General features: G+C 38.0%; 1 protein-coding gene across 4 annotated transcripts in view; it reads left to right on the top strand.

The window, feature by feature from the left end:
• The window catches only part of GRM5 (glutamate metabotropic receptor 5), a 132046-nt gene that overhangs the window by 47211 nt on the left and 69887 nt on the right, over window positions 1-14948 (top strand). For all 4 annotated transcript variants that reach the window (XM_053456556.1, XM_053456560.1, XM_053456559.1 and 1 more), the window contains exon 3: window positions 3767-4016. In XM_053456556.1, the coding sequence (XP_053312531.1) occupies window positions 3767-4016 (250 nt within the window). The remainder of the gene's footprint in view (window positions 1-3766; window positions 4017-14948) is intronic.

Genomic DNA, 14948 nt, shown 5'->3' on the forward strand with positions numbered 1-14948 from the left:
TTTGCCAAAACTCAACAATATTGACTTTTTTTATGAGATTACTTCTGATAGAATGTAACCAGTAACTGTTACAAAAACGTTATTTCTGTACCATTGAATTATTTTATTTATTTACCTTTTTTTTTCACCCTCCATGTTTCTTAGGGAAATATTAATAAAAGTTAAGTTTTCATTATTTTGTTTCTAATCTCAGCTAGGTGTAGGCCAACACAGCAGTACCAAGTGGACTCCACCAGAATGGTTAAAGCAGGTTGGCCGGTCCTGAGACACATAAGGAACCGTATTAGAAAGAAACGAAGAAGTCTTCAAACTTTTATCGCTATATGACCGGTGTTGATTTAAAAAAATAATAATATTAATTATAACTGAATTCTTCAAATCAGGAGGCAGCCTATCTACCCTCTTGCCTCTGTCTTGGTTGGCAGCCCACCCATTCTCACATCTCATTTACAGAATAAAGAAGATGTATAGTTCTCTTACTCGACACTCCACTGGGTACATCTGCGTAGATTAAACGGTGAGATGCAGACTGACTCAACCAATTCATGTCATGAATAGACTAAAACAGTCTGTTGCATCTAAATCCATCTAATTAACCATTGTCATACCGAAAGATGACGTGCGAGACAATTACCATTGATTGTAACAAAGGCTCATGAAAAATGATGCACTTTGTTTCTTTTTTGCCGACAAAAATAGCATCTTGTTATTCTTGATTTACTGTGCATCTTTTGATATTTCTGTGTCTATTTTCTCACTGGCGTTATCTTCACAACATCTACTGCCAAGTCTGAACACTTAGAAAATGAAAGCATAATGATAGAACACAACAATATGCGACAGGCATATACGACATACAATGTTAAATATGGTACAGTATGTTCACAATGTAATAGGGCAAGAAAATACAGAGCAGAAAACGAAATATCATATAAAAAACCATGCAATGGGGCTGATTTCATAAACATCTTAGTTGCTATGGTGACTATGAACTCGTTTTTCAAACTTTTCTTAGCGTTTAATGTGTTGGAAGCAAATATTTTGGACTATAGTGAAGGACTGAATGTTGTAGAATATGATGGCGCTATATAAAACAATAAATAATAATAATAATGAGGTTAAAACCTTTATCGAAGCAATGGTTTAGCCAAAGGACCAACACAAGCATGTTTTGTATGACTTTACCCAGCAGAATCGTGATGTGACATCAAGAAGAGGAGCCTAATGTGTGAGCGACTGATCAGCTTTGTTTTTAAGTGCTGAAATATTCTGATTCATGGAGTAATTTGTATAAAATATATCGTCTTAGCTTTATAATGTTTGGTTTATCTAGAATTTGCATCTATCCCTTCCTGTATCTGGAAGTATGAGTTGGCTTGGAACTACCCATTATTTTGCCACTGGGAAATGGGACAGTCCTAGATCGATATCCACCCAACCCTATATAATTCATCCAACTACAAACGTCTTCCTATTCTAGTCATTCCTGTCCCCACTGGGGATTTGAACCTGGTGCTTTCATAATGCTGCATTTTCATGTTCTGGGATCTTGGTTTTATTATCAGTTCACATTTCACCTGCCTCTTGGAATTCCTATATGTATACTGATCACCCGTTGACCTCACCTACAGACTGTGCTGCATTGGGGCTAATTAGCAACCCTATTTAATCTGATGTATCCAGTCCTGCCTTGCTCATTCAAGGACTTTGGTTCATCTACTCTGGCTGCGTTCATTTTTGTTCCTGATCTCCTGTGTACCAATTTTTGGCTTTGCTGTGTATTCCCATGACCCAACCTTGGCTTGCCCTTTCGACTGCGCATGAAGGTGCCTATTCAGATCCTTGGCTGTAAGTGACTATGAACTTTGGTTACTACCTTGTTACCTCTACTCCCTGGGTATGGTTGCCTATTCACCAATAGTCCAACCTGCCTGTCCATTGTTTCAACTCTGACTTCCTGTAGCCAAAGAAAGTAATGGTGAGGAGGGGGGTGGGGGTAAAGTTTCAAAGTACAAGGAAGGTTAGTGGGATTTCCAATGGGTGCAGCTCTGGGAGGCCCCTTCGTATGTACAATAACTACATCAGAGGTAGCGAATGACATAAGTCACAAGTCAACGGTGTAAGCATGCGTTGGCACCCAAATGCATGTCCATGGTTGTCAAAGTAGAACCATTCCCACCACATTTATCATTGGCATAGTATTAGACGAGCTATGTACAGACATGTATAGATCAAAAAAATCTGCTCTTTTAAGTACAATAGTGCAGTATTTTTATGACGGGTTCATTTTGGTGAGATAATAGGATTACTGAGTTTTCTTGAAGTGTAAAAAAGAATAAATTAATAGAATGAGCCATGATACAATACTATTTCACAGCTGCGCTTTCTTTTGACACATCCAAGCTATATGGTTCCTGTATTCTCTCCGTTCTGCGCATGGATGGTTAGGTTTGATTGGATTTGACATAAAACAGGATATAGTGCTGTTCTGTAGGCATCGGATTTGTAAAACAGTCATGAAAGTTTGTTAAACTGGAAAAATGACTTATTCTTTGCTAGCCCACGAGAAGTACGGGATTGGGAGCGCAGAAGGTGTTTTTTTTGTCAAGGTCAGAATGCTTTCAGCGAAACGAAATAAAAATCCATAGTTACAATGTATAAAAATAGACAGGAAATTAAATGGACATCATATAATTTAATGAATAAAAATATCGGCTGTCATCAAGGAAAACCAAAGGCGATCAAGTACATTCTCTCAAAGGTCTTTTTCTTCAAGAATTCAGCTTCTTAAGGAAAGCATGACTGTAAAATATCAAATACTTTTCTCCCGGTCTAATTTATGATTATGTTTTATTGTGGTTCTGTTACATGTCATTTAAAGGGACAGTAAAGCCTCATAGAAAATATAATCTAAAAAAGGCACAGTTCATGCACATGATATCTGATCCTCAAATTTGGAAAAATTATAACATTTTATAACATATCCCAAAAAACTGAATTCTTGAATATTGCCCAATGTTGGACTACGACCTATGATTACTCTTTTTCACAGTATAACAAATGGAACAATTTTTTATAAACCTCACCCAATCACAACTGTTTTTAGAGGATCTGCGCTATCTTTACGTAAAACCCCTTCACAGTTTATTTATTAATCCCTTTAAGTTTGCCATAGGCAGCTGCCTAGTGCCTAAACATTTTTACATGGCACCATAACGGGTATGAAACCACCTCTTATCCTATATAACGACTGTATGATTTCCACTCCAGATTGCTTATACTTTTGTATGAAAATAATGTTTTTTATATATATATATTTACGTGGTTTTTTTTTTTTTATAACTTCTGAGTTTAATAAAAAACTGGGGCTAAATTTTTCTACCCAAGATAGACTTACCTCCAGTAATTGAATTCAACTTCTCCAATTCACTACAAAAAGATAGAATTCAGTGATATTTTACATCAGGTCATGGAATCTAGCCATTGTTCATGAACACATTGAGGAACAGAAGGATTACCAAGTGGAGATTTAGCCGACCGAGGACACACCATTAATCATCTCCATTATCATTTCTCAATGATATGCCTCTTTCAGACCGGCACAGTCCTTATCCCTGAATGCTTTGGACTGAATGAGAAGACTTGATATAACTCAAGATGTTACAGTTTCAGAAACTGTGGGTTTATTATCATTCAGAACTATAAAAATGTATGGTTTCAAATGTCATTGCTGAATATTAATTACTGCTTTTTTTTTTCTTTTTAGGTAACTATGGTGAAAGGGGTATGGAAGCATTCAAAGATATGTCGGCTAAGGATGGTGTTTGCATTGCCCACTCATATAAGATTTATAGCAATGCTGGAGAACAGAGTTTTGACAAATTACTGAAGAAATTACGTAGCCACCTTCCCAAAGCCAGGGTGGTTGTTTGCTTCTGTGAAGGAATGACAGTAAGGGGGCTTTTAATGGCCATGCGGCGCCAGGGACTGATTGGAGAATTCCTTTTACTGGGAAGGTAAGTTGATTTAAACAATTTGATTGTTAAAACATTTTAATGAATGCAGTGGTTCAAAAATTAAACATCAAAGACCACCCACCGTCTAGAAAAACTGGCACACAAATGGGCAACCTCTACATCCCCGATTATTTGTGGTCCTTCAGGAATGGTTTGGAAAGCACTGAAGCAAGGCACTTGGTACTGGTATCAAGTTACTGCATCCAAATTATGTTTTAATGGAGCCCAAAATTAAAAATCCAAACTCAAATTTCAATGGCGTGTGTCTAGATTGGTAGAAATGTGCTCTTCCATCAAAATCTAAACATCCTGGGGGAAAAAATATTACATCTAGGATTACATGTCAGTCATGCCAATAGATATGAAATATATAGTAGTTCTAAATAAACTTTTGTATTTCACCAACCAGCCTAAAGCTTATTCAGTCCTAATCCCCCTCTGACATCAGCACCACCCTTCCTGGCATCGTGACAAAGATAGTAGACTAAATGCGTTTTCGCGGGTCTAGCGAATCCTTTTAGGGTAGGATTAGCTTTATGCTAATTATCTCAGGCACTTATGCATAAAAGTTATATTGCTTTGTGTTTTCCAGGAAAACACAGTTTTCGAATAACTGTAATTATACATCATTGCACCTTTCAAAAGACATTTCACTTGAGCTGAAAACCAATTGTGTATAAAACAATTCCAGTGAAAATGTATTTACTCTGCTAATGGATTAGAGTGGTCAACGCTAAAATGTTCACAATGTTATAATTAGTTATTTTAATAATCTCATGCTGTATTATTTATTTCGGCTAAGTGCCAACACATCCGCAAACAGTAGCTGAAAGCGGATATGGCACATTTACCAAATCCTGTATTATTTATGTATACTTTATGTATACTTAATAGACATATGTATACAGATTATACAGATGATACTGTGGCTCCAGTAGAGGCAGACTGAGTCCAGTAGTGTGTGGCTGCGTAATGTGCGGCTACTCATACTCAGCCGGCTGCCATGTCATTTGGATATTTCTGGAATTTCAGAATATTTGTACACATAGAATAAGCAGGGCCGGCCCTACAATGGAGCCGAGTGGGGCAATTGCCCCAGGCGGCACTTTTGAAGGGGCGGCAATTTTTTTTTTTGAAAGCGGAGGAGAAAGAGGGGCTCCAAGTGGTTTTCGCTTACCCGTTCGGCGCCCCTCTCCTCCACGAGCCCTCTAGCTCGGTCTCGGTGCTGAGCGCCGGAACTGACGTCAATTCCCGGTGCTCAGCATTCCATGCCGGCACTGTGGCAGAGCAGGGAGACTCGCCACAGAACTGTGTAAAGGTAAGTACAAAAGGGGGGATAGATAATGGCATCGGCAAAGTTTAAAATGCAGCCCCCCCCCGGCGTCGGCGGGGGTGGGGGGTGTTAGACGTCAATTTTAAACTTCGCCCCAGGCGGCATTAAATCTTGGGCCGGCCCTGAGAATAAGCATAATTAGATTAGCCTTTCTTTAGTTACACACCTGCCGGTCACTGAAAGTTGCCTTATAGCCAAAACAGCCATTAGCACCCCAAGCGCTAGTCCCCATCCAGCTCAACCCAGTCCCCATCCCGTTTCTGATGCAATTGGAGCGAGCCACCACTGGGCACAGCTGGCCCCAACTCCCTGACCTGGCACTAACTTACCTCTCATAGCTGGGAAGTCCAGGTCATACGCAGATCAGACTGCATTGGAAAATTGGACGACAAAGCCACAAGCCAGACAGAGATCTTATTTTTGGGTTGTTTTATCCTATTTAGTCAACAAACAAGGTGAAATGTTATTTCATTAGGTGGTGCTCTTAAAGATGGTGTAGGGACAGTTTAAGCTTCTTGAGTAACCTAAAAAGAATTCTTGTTGTAAACTGTCATTATTTGCACATTACCAAGAAACATTTCTGGAGTAAAAAAAGAAAATCAATCTAGAAGGTTTGATTGTCACCTTTTTTCCTTCTATCATCAACGTCAAGAAAAAAATTACTGTAATTTTTAAAACAAAAATAAATTGGCAGCTGTGTTTGCTGTGAGGATAATTGTCTTTTTATTGCCACCAGGCCCGCTAACGATTATAACTAATGTTATGTAAATACCAGGATGGAATATACTCCAAGCTTCTTATAAATGAAATTATGATATAAATAAAAATGATTATCTGTATGTACTTCCTAAAATGTGCAGAAGAACACCAAGAAAGTAGCATAATTGATGGTTAGCTCAGAAACTCAAGGGTATTATACATTGACGACAAAAAAAACGTACATATTCAAGATATAACTGCTTTATAAAAAAAAATAAAAAAATAAATAAAATATATAAAAAAAAAAAAAAGAAATTGAAAAAAACTCATAGACTGATCCAAACCACCTTGGGGCCAAAAATAAATTTTTTTAAATTAGAATACAAAGAAGAAGAAAAAAAAAAGATCACTCTATTATGCTAACAGAGCGAAAATCTACTCGAAATATCTTTCCCCTTTCAAATTGGAAGTGATAGTAGCCTTGTCTCTGGAGGCTGAAGCTGAAGGCAACTGATAACGTGGATGAAATAACAAAAACCATTAAACCTCACTTCAGTGGCATTTAGCTTCCTGGTGACCGAGCTTTCAAACCTGCCGTTCATCTTGGTGGAAAAAGAAAATGGAGCGATATTCGTCCCCAGCAGCGAACGCGACTTTCTTTTGCCTTAGACAAAGGACCGCGAATGTTCTATATTGATCTACGAGATCTGAGCTGTAAAAGCACAGCTGCAGGAGAAAGCAAACACTGCTCATTATTTTGATAACTTGAAAGGGATACCGTGAAGTAATAACTTTTTTTTTTGTGAGTAATAAAACACATAACAGAAAATACCATAAAAGCGATAATACGCGGCATGCCGTAATAAAATTCCGTGAAACAATCGGTATGTCTCTAGATTTGGTCAAGGTTCGTAGGCCACCTTCCACAGTGCCTTTTCGTGAAAGTCCAAGGATCTATTACCCAACACACACCCGGATGTATTATTTTAATGGTCATCTACTGTGTTTTCACAAAGCATAGAATTTGATGGCAGATAGAAACCAGTTGGCCTGTTTAGTCAGCCCATTTATTCCTTGTGTAAAAGCCTCAAAGGACGTTCAGTCATTGGTCTCATCTTAGATTCGGGAGCCTTATCCAATGCATGATTAAATTCCCTCGTTTTATTAGCCTCTGGCACCTGTGCTGGGAGGCTGTTCCACTTATCTACCACCTTCTCAATAAAGTACACATTTAGAATGTGACCTCGATTCCTAGACATCTAGGTTCAAAGGCTTCTCCCTGTAGGTTCTAAAAATGGCTGTAGCTCAATGTCTTCTTGCATGTAACCTTCAGAGCATTATTAAAGGAATATATATGTATATATATATCATTTATCACCAAAAAACATTTATTAATATGAAGAAGTATAAAATAAGTGAAATGTGTTACTTGATAAGAAATAAAAGAAAACGGTTCGACAGTCTAGTTTATGATATTGCCCCCGCGCAAGGGTGTTTAGAGTAGATCCTTTGCTCCACAACATTTCATATTTCCATATCAAGTTCCACCATGACATCAGAAATAAATGTAGAGCCGCCATATTGTCTTTAAAGATCATCTTCCTTTATCGTAAATATTGAAGCTCCCCCTACCCAACCCCATCGTGTTCTACGTGGTAGAACATTCGGACCGCTTGAAGGGGTCACTATTTTTAAAGCTGCCTATGGGCTGAGCTTTTTGTTTGGCAATTCGTATAATTGGATTTAACAATAGGGGACTATTTCTCTATTCGGGAAACCATTAGCCATTACATTGGTTTACTAAGTAAAATATTTAGGAAAGGTGATAGGTTCGCTTTAAGCCTGGTTCTAAAGCCCTTTCTACGTGGCAATTATCACTAGGGAGAGCCGTACACAAACAGCAGCTGTGGGGAAAAAAAACTTACGTTCATTTAGAATAATTAGACATAGCAACTGTTACTTTTTCCCATTCCTATCACGTATTTTAGCAAAAGGTGCTAAATAGCAATTGCTGAAGCCTGACACCGCAGTGGCGTATAAATTAAGCTAAATTGTTAATGTGCTAAAATGTGCCACTTTCTAAAAAAAAAATTATAAAAAAAGAAATGAAAATACATTAATTTCTGTCATTTATCTAATAAAAAAAATTATACAGATTTTAAATCCAGGAGACATAAAATGTCTTATATTCTTCTTTTTTTTCCTAAATTAATATTCAAATTTGGGGGGGATCGTCTTATAATCGAGCAAATACGGCAAATAAGACAAGACCAAGGACCGAGTTTGGTTTGAGGTCTTATATCAGGTAGAAAATTAAATTAAAATTGGTTGGGCCAACTGGTTCAACACCTCAAGCACCAGGTAGAACTTCTAGTACTGCATGATGATTTGTATCGACAATTATACAACATTTATAAAAAAGCGCCGCCAACTCATTTATTGTATTCATAGCTACACTTAATAATAACATTCGTGATATTAAATGTGCTAAGAAATATTACTTTCCAGTCAATACAAGTTTATTTTGGGTCACATTTATGTTGGAACAGAGTAATTTATTTTCTACCAATTATACCAAGTATACTTTCTACTCCGCATCATTAAATATTAATAAAGTGGTAATAAATTAATAAAATATTACAAATTCCCCTAGAATTTCAGGTTTTCCTGACTTGGTAACCTCTTCTTTCTACCTACAATGCCTCAGGCTTATTTTAAAAATGTATATGATAATCTTTGGAATTTATAAAAAAATTTATTTTTTTTGGAATTTATAAAAAAAAAAAAAAAATCAATTATGTTAATCTAAGTATTTTAGGAATTTGGTTTTACGTTGCATGAGAGGGTAGAAAACAAAACATTTCAATTCTCTAGCTGTAGCTTTTTTCGCATTTAAGAGACATTAAGACGCCCAAAGTGTGTTTTTCACATTCGTACCATAAATGTTCTTCTTTCTTTGCAAAAAAAAAATTCTGAAGAAGCTAGTATCGGAGGAAATTATTTTGGAAAATCACATTTTTTCCTTTTAGATTTTTTCTTTCTGATTAAGGAATTAGGGAATTAACATATGGCGGTTTTAGGGGGAAAAAAAAAAAACAGAATAGTACAAGCATGGTACAATATTGCTTTTCATTTAATTTTTTTCATTTTTTCTGCAACAGTTTTGTGATAACTAAATATGTTTCAAGCCCGTTAAGTGATATCGTAGCCAGATTAACCATTTTTAGTAAAAAGGACAGTATAGCATAAAAACCTAGACACAACACCAGCCAGGTCTCTCTATATTTTTATTTTAAGTCTAGATCTTGATTAAATTGTAATCTCCTTGTACGTTCTGGATTACTTGCATGTGAAGCTATGTGCAGGGCGGCCCATTTAACCATTTTCCTGGCGGCGTCCTATAGCTGTCCCCAATCCAAGACTAAGGACTGGTGAATTTCTGGAGTTCTATGGTTCTGTCCTAGAGGTTATCCCAGCTGAGCCTCCAAAGCTGTCTTTTGGCCTCCAGATGTGGTCTTTAGCTCCAACTATTGTCTGGTCCCACCAACGTTCTCCTCTTTTCAGCCCACTAAATATGATTTTTCCCAAGTATGCGTATTATATATGATATATAAATAATATTTCCTGGCAACTTTACCTCTGAATTAAGAGTGCTTATTAAACGTGTGCCTATTCGACCCCACATTTTATGACAATATATGAAAAAAATATATATATAGAATTTGGGCCTGTTGACAGCTTGGATATCCATGGTAAATCCTACGCTATATTCACAGATATCTGGGGTCATAAGGCTTAACTCTGCCTTTAAGGAGAGCAACATCTGTGTTAAAATGTATTTCTATCAGACAGAAAAATATTTTCCGCTCACATCTATTAATCTCAACAAACGACAAACGGTATTTCAGATGCTTCCAAAAAAAAGATATTTGTGTTCATAATTCCACAGCCCGGTAAATAAATCTATAAATAAAGCGGTACTTTAGGAGACGACTTTGTCATTTTTGCATCCGTGGACAAAAATAGGACTTCGGGTGAACTTGTGACCCGTAAAAATAGTACGCCGTTCTCGGTTCCTGTTTATAGATACCATGTTTCAAGGGTAAATGTCAATGTGTATATCAAACAAATCTACCCCGGGGGGGGCTCGTGTTAACTTTGTATAATCGCTGATCTGAACAGTCACTGTTTTTCCTGGATAAAGGGGGTCTATGGATCGTGCTAAAGGGACAGTAGATCCAAGGGGGTTCGGTAAGTCAAGCTTTGGCAAGAAAACACCTACATTGAATTAAATGGGAACGCTTTCTGTGAACATGCGCTGGGGGGGTCTCTTTAGACCCCCTGGAACTCTAATATGAACCAATGATGGTGCTGTTGCGTGGTGAGTAGGCCATGCATGCGCGCTGGTAAGCAGGAAACATTTTAAGCCAAATCATTGTTTAAATATAATTTATACATGGTCTAACCTGAGTCCTGGGAATATTTGTTCCCCTTATTGTACTTCTTGGATGAATTACTTCAATAATTAAAGATTAATTGAGATCATAATTAATCATTTATCCTTTTGTGGCATTTTATGCAATTGCCTGAATTTCTGGCACACGGAAAGTTAGCTCATTAAATGTAACTTATCGAGGAGAACGCATTATCTGATGTTTAAATGTAGCTTCTTTTTTGTGTAATAATTAAATCTTTGTAGATAACAGGGAGTCGGGGTTATCAGGCAAGCAGTTGATGAATGACAAAAAATAGTTTTAAAACAAAAGAAAAGCAATTGAAATATAGTTGAACTGATGACATCATAATTAAACTCCTGCCCTCAAAATATTGGATTTTGAATCATTACCTAATATGTTCCACTTAACAATTTCAGTGAATAATGGTTTTGTATTTTTCTTACTATCCTTATTAAACTTTGTTTAATTTTAGTGACTTTAATACCAAGGAGGTGTAACTACCTATCTATACTATATGTATACCCCCCCACTCCTAATTATTGACTTCTGTTGCTAATAGGTTTATAAAATCAAGCCCAATGGCAGCCATCTTCATAGACAAGCATTGGCAGTAGAATGGGTCGTACTGAAGAGCTCAGTGACTTTCATAGGGTGCCCCCTTTGCTGCAAGTCTGTTTTTGATCCACTTGATCTATTATTTAAGGTGGAAGCATCTAGGAGTAACCACAGTCAGGAAACGGTATAGACCGCGCACACTCACTGAGCAGGACTGCCCAGTGCTGAAGCACCTATAAGTACTCTGTAGCATCACTCAGTAGAAAGTTCCAAACTGCCCCCGGAAGCAACACAAGCATTCTGCTTCGGGAGCTTCATGAAATTGGTTTCCATGGTCAAGTATGCTTCCAACTTTGTGGTGCGCCCCAGTGCACAAAGCAAGGTTCATAAAGGCACGGTTGGATAAGTTTGGGGTGGAAGAACTTGACCGGCCACACAGAGCCCTGACCTCAACCCCATCTAACATCTTTGCGATGAACTAGAATGGAGATTGCGAGCCAGACCTTCTCATCCAAGGTGAGAACAAATGTTCTAATTCCCACTAAAACCTTAACACCCCTCCTCCTACATACCTCTGTGGATCATCTTTCCCATTGCCTCGCATGGTTTTGGACTCTTATTATACCTGTGAATATTATTAGTTATTTAGCTAGCTACTTCGGTCCTCTGTAAGGAGGCGTTCCCCTGGGCACACCTCTTAAATGGGAATGTAGCCAGAGGAGCAGCGCAGCTTAGCCGAACAGGCCTTGACAGAGCTAGGAGGAGGGCTTTAGGGGTTTTAATGGTTTGGGATTGGTGTAAATGGTATAAATGGGCGGACATTTTAGATCCTGTCACATTTAATTTGAGCCACTTACCTGTTTTTGTCCCACCCTCCCTCCCTGTTTTTCGTTTTTTTCTTTCGGCTTCGCTTGGTCACAGCGGCGGGGCTGGATTGGTTAGGTGGGGGGTAGAATGGGGATGTTTTGGTTGGTTATGGTTGTCTGGTTGGTATGGTTGGTTCGTTTGGTAAGTTTCGAGCTGGTGGTAGGGGGTGGTAGGGGTATCTCGGTATGCCCCTACTGTTGGTTTGGTGTGTTAGTGTGCACCTCACTGGTATGGTGAGGTTTATGTGTTAGAATTTGGGGGTCATTGTCTTTGTGTTGACATGTGGTGAATGTGTGAAGGTTATATTGTGTGTTATTTGTTGTGGACAATGACTTATTGTTTGGTATGTTATATATGTTTATATCATATATATATATATGTTAATATATATTTATTTTGTTATGGTTTATAATAAAGCTATGGACAATTATTTTCCATCATATCTGTGTGGTCTCCGTTAATGGGTTCACAGTGGGGTAAAATGTTTTTTTGGTGTTCCTTCACAAGCCCTATCTCGACGATGCGCCTGTCATGGTTCCTTATAATCATATGACCCTGCTAATCAAGACATTCCTTATAAATTGCTAACTGCCCCTTCCTCTTGGCTCAATTGTAGCAATAACCTTGTTCCTGAGTACAAAACCATAGTTAAGCCTGACTGTTCTTCTGGATTTTGACCCGGCTTGTCTTGTTGTTGGAGAAGCTGGCGTACGCGGCCTCGTTGCCTTTTGGACTCCATATCCCAAAAGCCCTTACACCGGCATTCGCAGTTCTGCCAAAATCCCATCGTCTTCTGAATGCTAAAAATCCCTGAGCTTAACGTGGTTTTATATCGATATGACCTGGCAGGCTATTTTGTAAGTATGGGGAAATATATGTGAGATAGAAGAGCCGCGCACCAATTGGGTAAATGCCATTGAAACGCACCTTTAAATGGCTGTGGGTAAATGTATTATGTACTTACAGAATGTATTTATAAGAACAAGATTAGGAACACAATTTACTTTGTATAACCCTAATAAAATCATTCATGTGCAAAATAGATTTTACTGTGCGACAGCAAATTCGGTAGGAGCAGATAAAGGAATTTGCAGACACTTTTTTAAAAGCGAATGAATGTTACGTTTCTTCCTCTCTCTCTCGAGGCCGGACCTTCTGCCTTCTCGGTAACGCAGTCGGTTCCCATTAGCGTTTGAATCAGTAACACAGAATGCTGATTTCTTTTCTGTCTGAATCAGAAATATACATATTAAGTAATTGCTTAGGCTGAGGAATAAACAAGATGAGTTACAACGCGCCCCGCCGAGCAATGGGATCGCTTAAGATTCATTTATGTAATTTAGATGTCGTTTATTAATATGTATTGGCTTTTCCTAATCTTTTTGCTCACTTAGGCTAAAATAGAAAGCAAAGCTGTGCTTGGAATTCAACATGGAGTTTTTTTAATGTTTCTATTTACTGTGGGTTTAGAGACGCCATTGAGACGGGATACATGGGGTGGTAGGAATAGTTATAGGAACAGGCTATGTGATGAGATATAATATACCCACGGGTCAGCAGACTGCAAATGTTACAGTCTTGTATATTTTGACTGCGCCTCCTGCTACTTGTGATCTTGTAGAGGGCTGGAAGAATATTATTTCTCTGCTCATTATGGTGCCTCTCATTCATACACACACACCCTTTCTTTCTCAGGCACACACACTCATGTTCATACACACGTACTTGCATACAGTCATGTTAACGTGGCGTTAGGTGACGACTCTGCTGCTCTTCTGCTTCCTACAGCCATCCAGGCCCGCCTGCCCGCCCCTACTCCACACAGATGAGGCACCAACCTTCAAGGTCCCTGCTACCCTACTTGTTGGCCAACAGCAGACCAGCCCTAGAAACCCCCTCCCTTTATATTTTGTAAAATGAGAGGTGGGGAAAAAACAGAGGGGCTCATGGACCCCTTCCACTAACATTAAAGATTAAGTCAACTTTAGAATAGGACCATGGACCTGCTTGATAATATAACAAACTTGCTTGCCTATTGTTGAAAGGAGCAACTTAAGAAAGTTGCTACAATTTTTTCGCTTCATTTGGATTGGATACCCAACAATAATGCCCATGGGTGTTCAATGATATCAAAATGCCCCATCCCCTCAAATATATACGTTACACACGATCAATGCAGGGACATCTATTCTTTTTGGTTGAAATAATGACGAAGGTCATGAGAAAAGTTTTTTAAAGGGTTGTTGGCAACAGTCTAATTTCTAATTATATCACTTGTGGATTCAGGGAATCTCAGCTGCGTATTAGTCAACAGATAGTAAACAGATTTAAACTCAAGCCGAGTACATCAATTATCTTTAGAGGAATTAATTGGGCTTTCATGCGGCAATTTAATAATGGATTGGTCATAGTTTGAAAGCAATTTAGAATAGTTTGCGAAAAACATGCGGTTTCATAAAGTGTTGCTTTTCTGGTAGAACAGTTAAAATATAAGTTATTGCCCCAGAAATAAAAATAACTTACAAAATATAATTTACTATTCCTAACCGATCAAAAAATGATGTCATGCACATATTGGGCCTGATTTAATGAGCTGTCCAACCCTTAATTGGTGTTACCGGTGGCTGGAAATGTATAGTTTGCGATTCAGGTTTATGTCATGGAACGTTGGACCACAACTACTGAAAAAGCTACATATTAACCAATAGGAAAAATCTATTTACCCTTGATATGGTTAATGAATACAGGATTAATATATTTTTGGACTTTATGACAGAAAAGTATTATTGCTCAATTGAAATAACCAAATCAAGGCTATTCAATTGAATTACTGCATAACTTGTATTATTATATATTGATTTATATAGCATCATCACGTTGCCCAGAGAAATGGGATATATACAGGAGATAACAAGCAGCACATTAAATACGAATTTAGACTTAAAGAACCGAGGAGGACCCTGCTCAAGTATGGTGTCAGTCTAGAAAGAGATGAGGGTATATTGCTCAAGGGTTGAAGGT

The sequence above is a fragment of the Spea bombifrons genome, chromosome 2, assembly GCF_027358695.1.
Source record: "Spea bombifrons isolate aSpeBom1 chromosome 2, aSpeBom1.2.pri, whole genome shotgun sequence".
NCBI classification, from domain to species: domain Eukaryota; kingdom Metazoa; phylum Chordata; class Amphibia; order Anura; family Pelobatidae; genus Spea; species Spea bombifrons.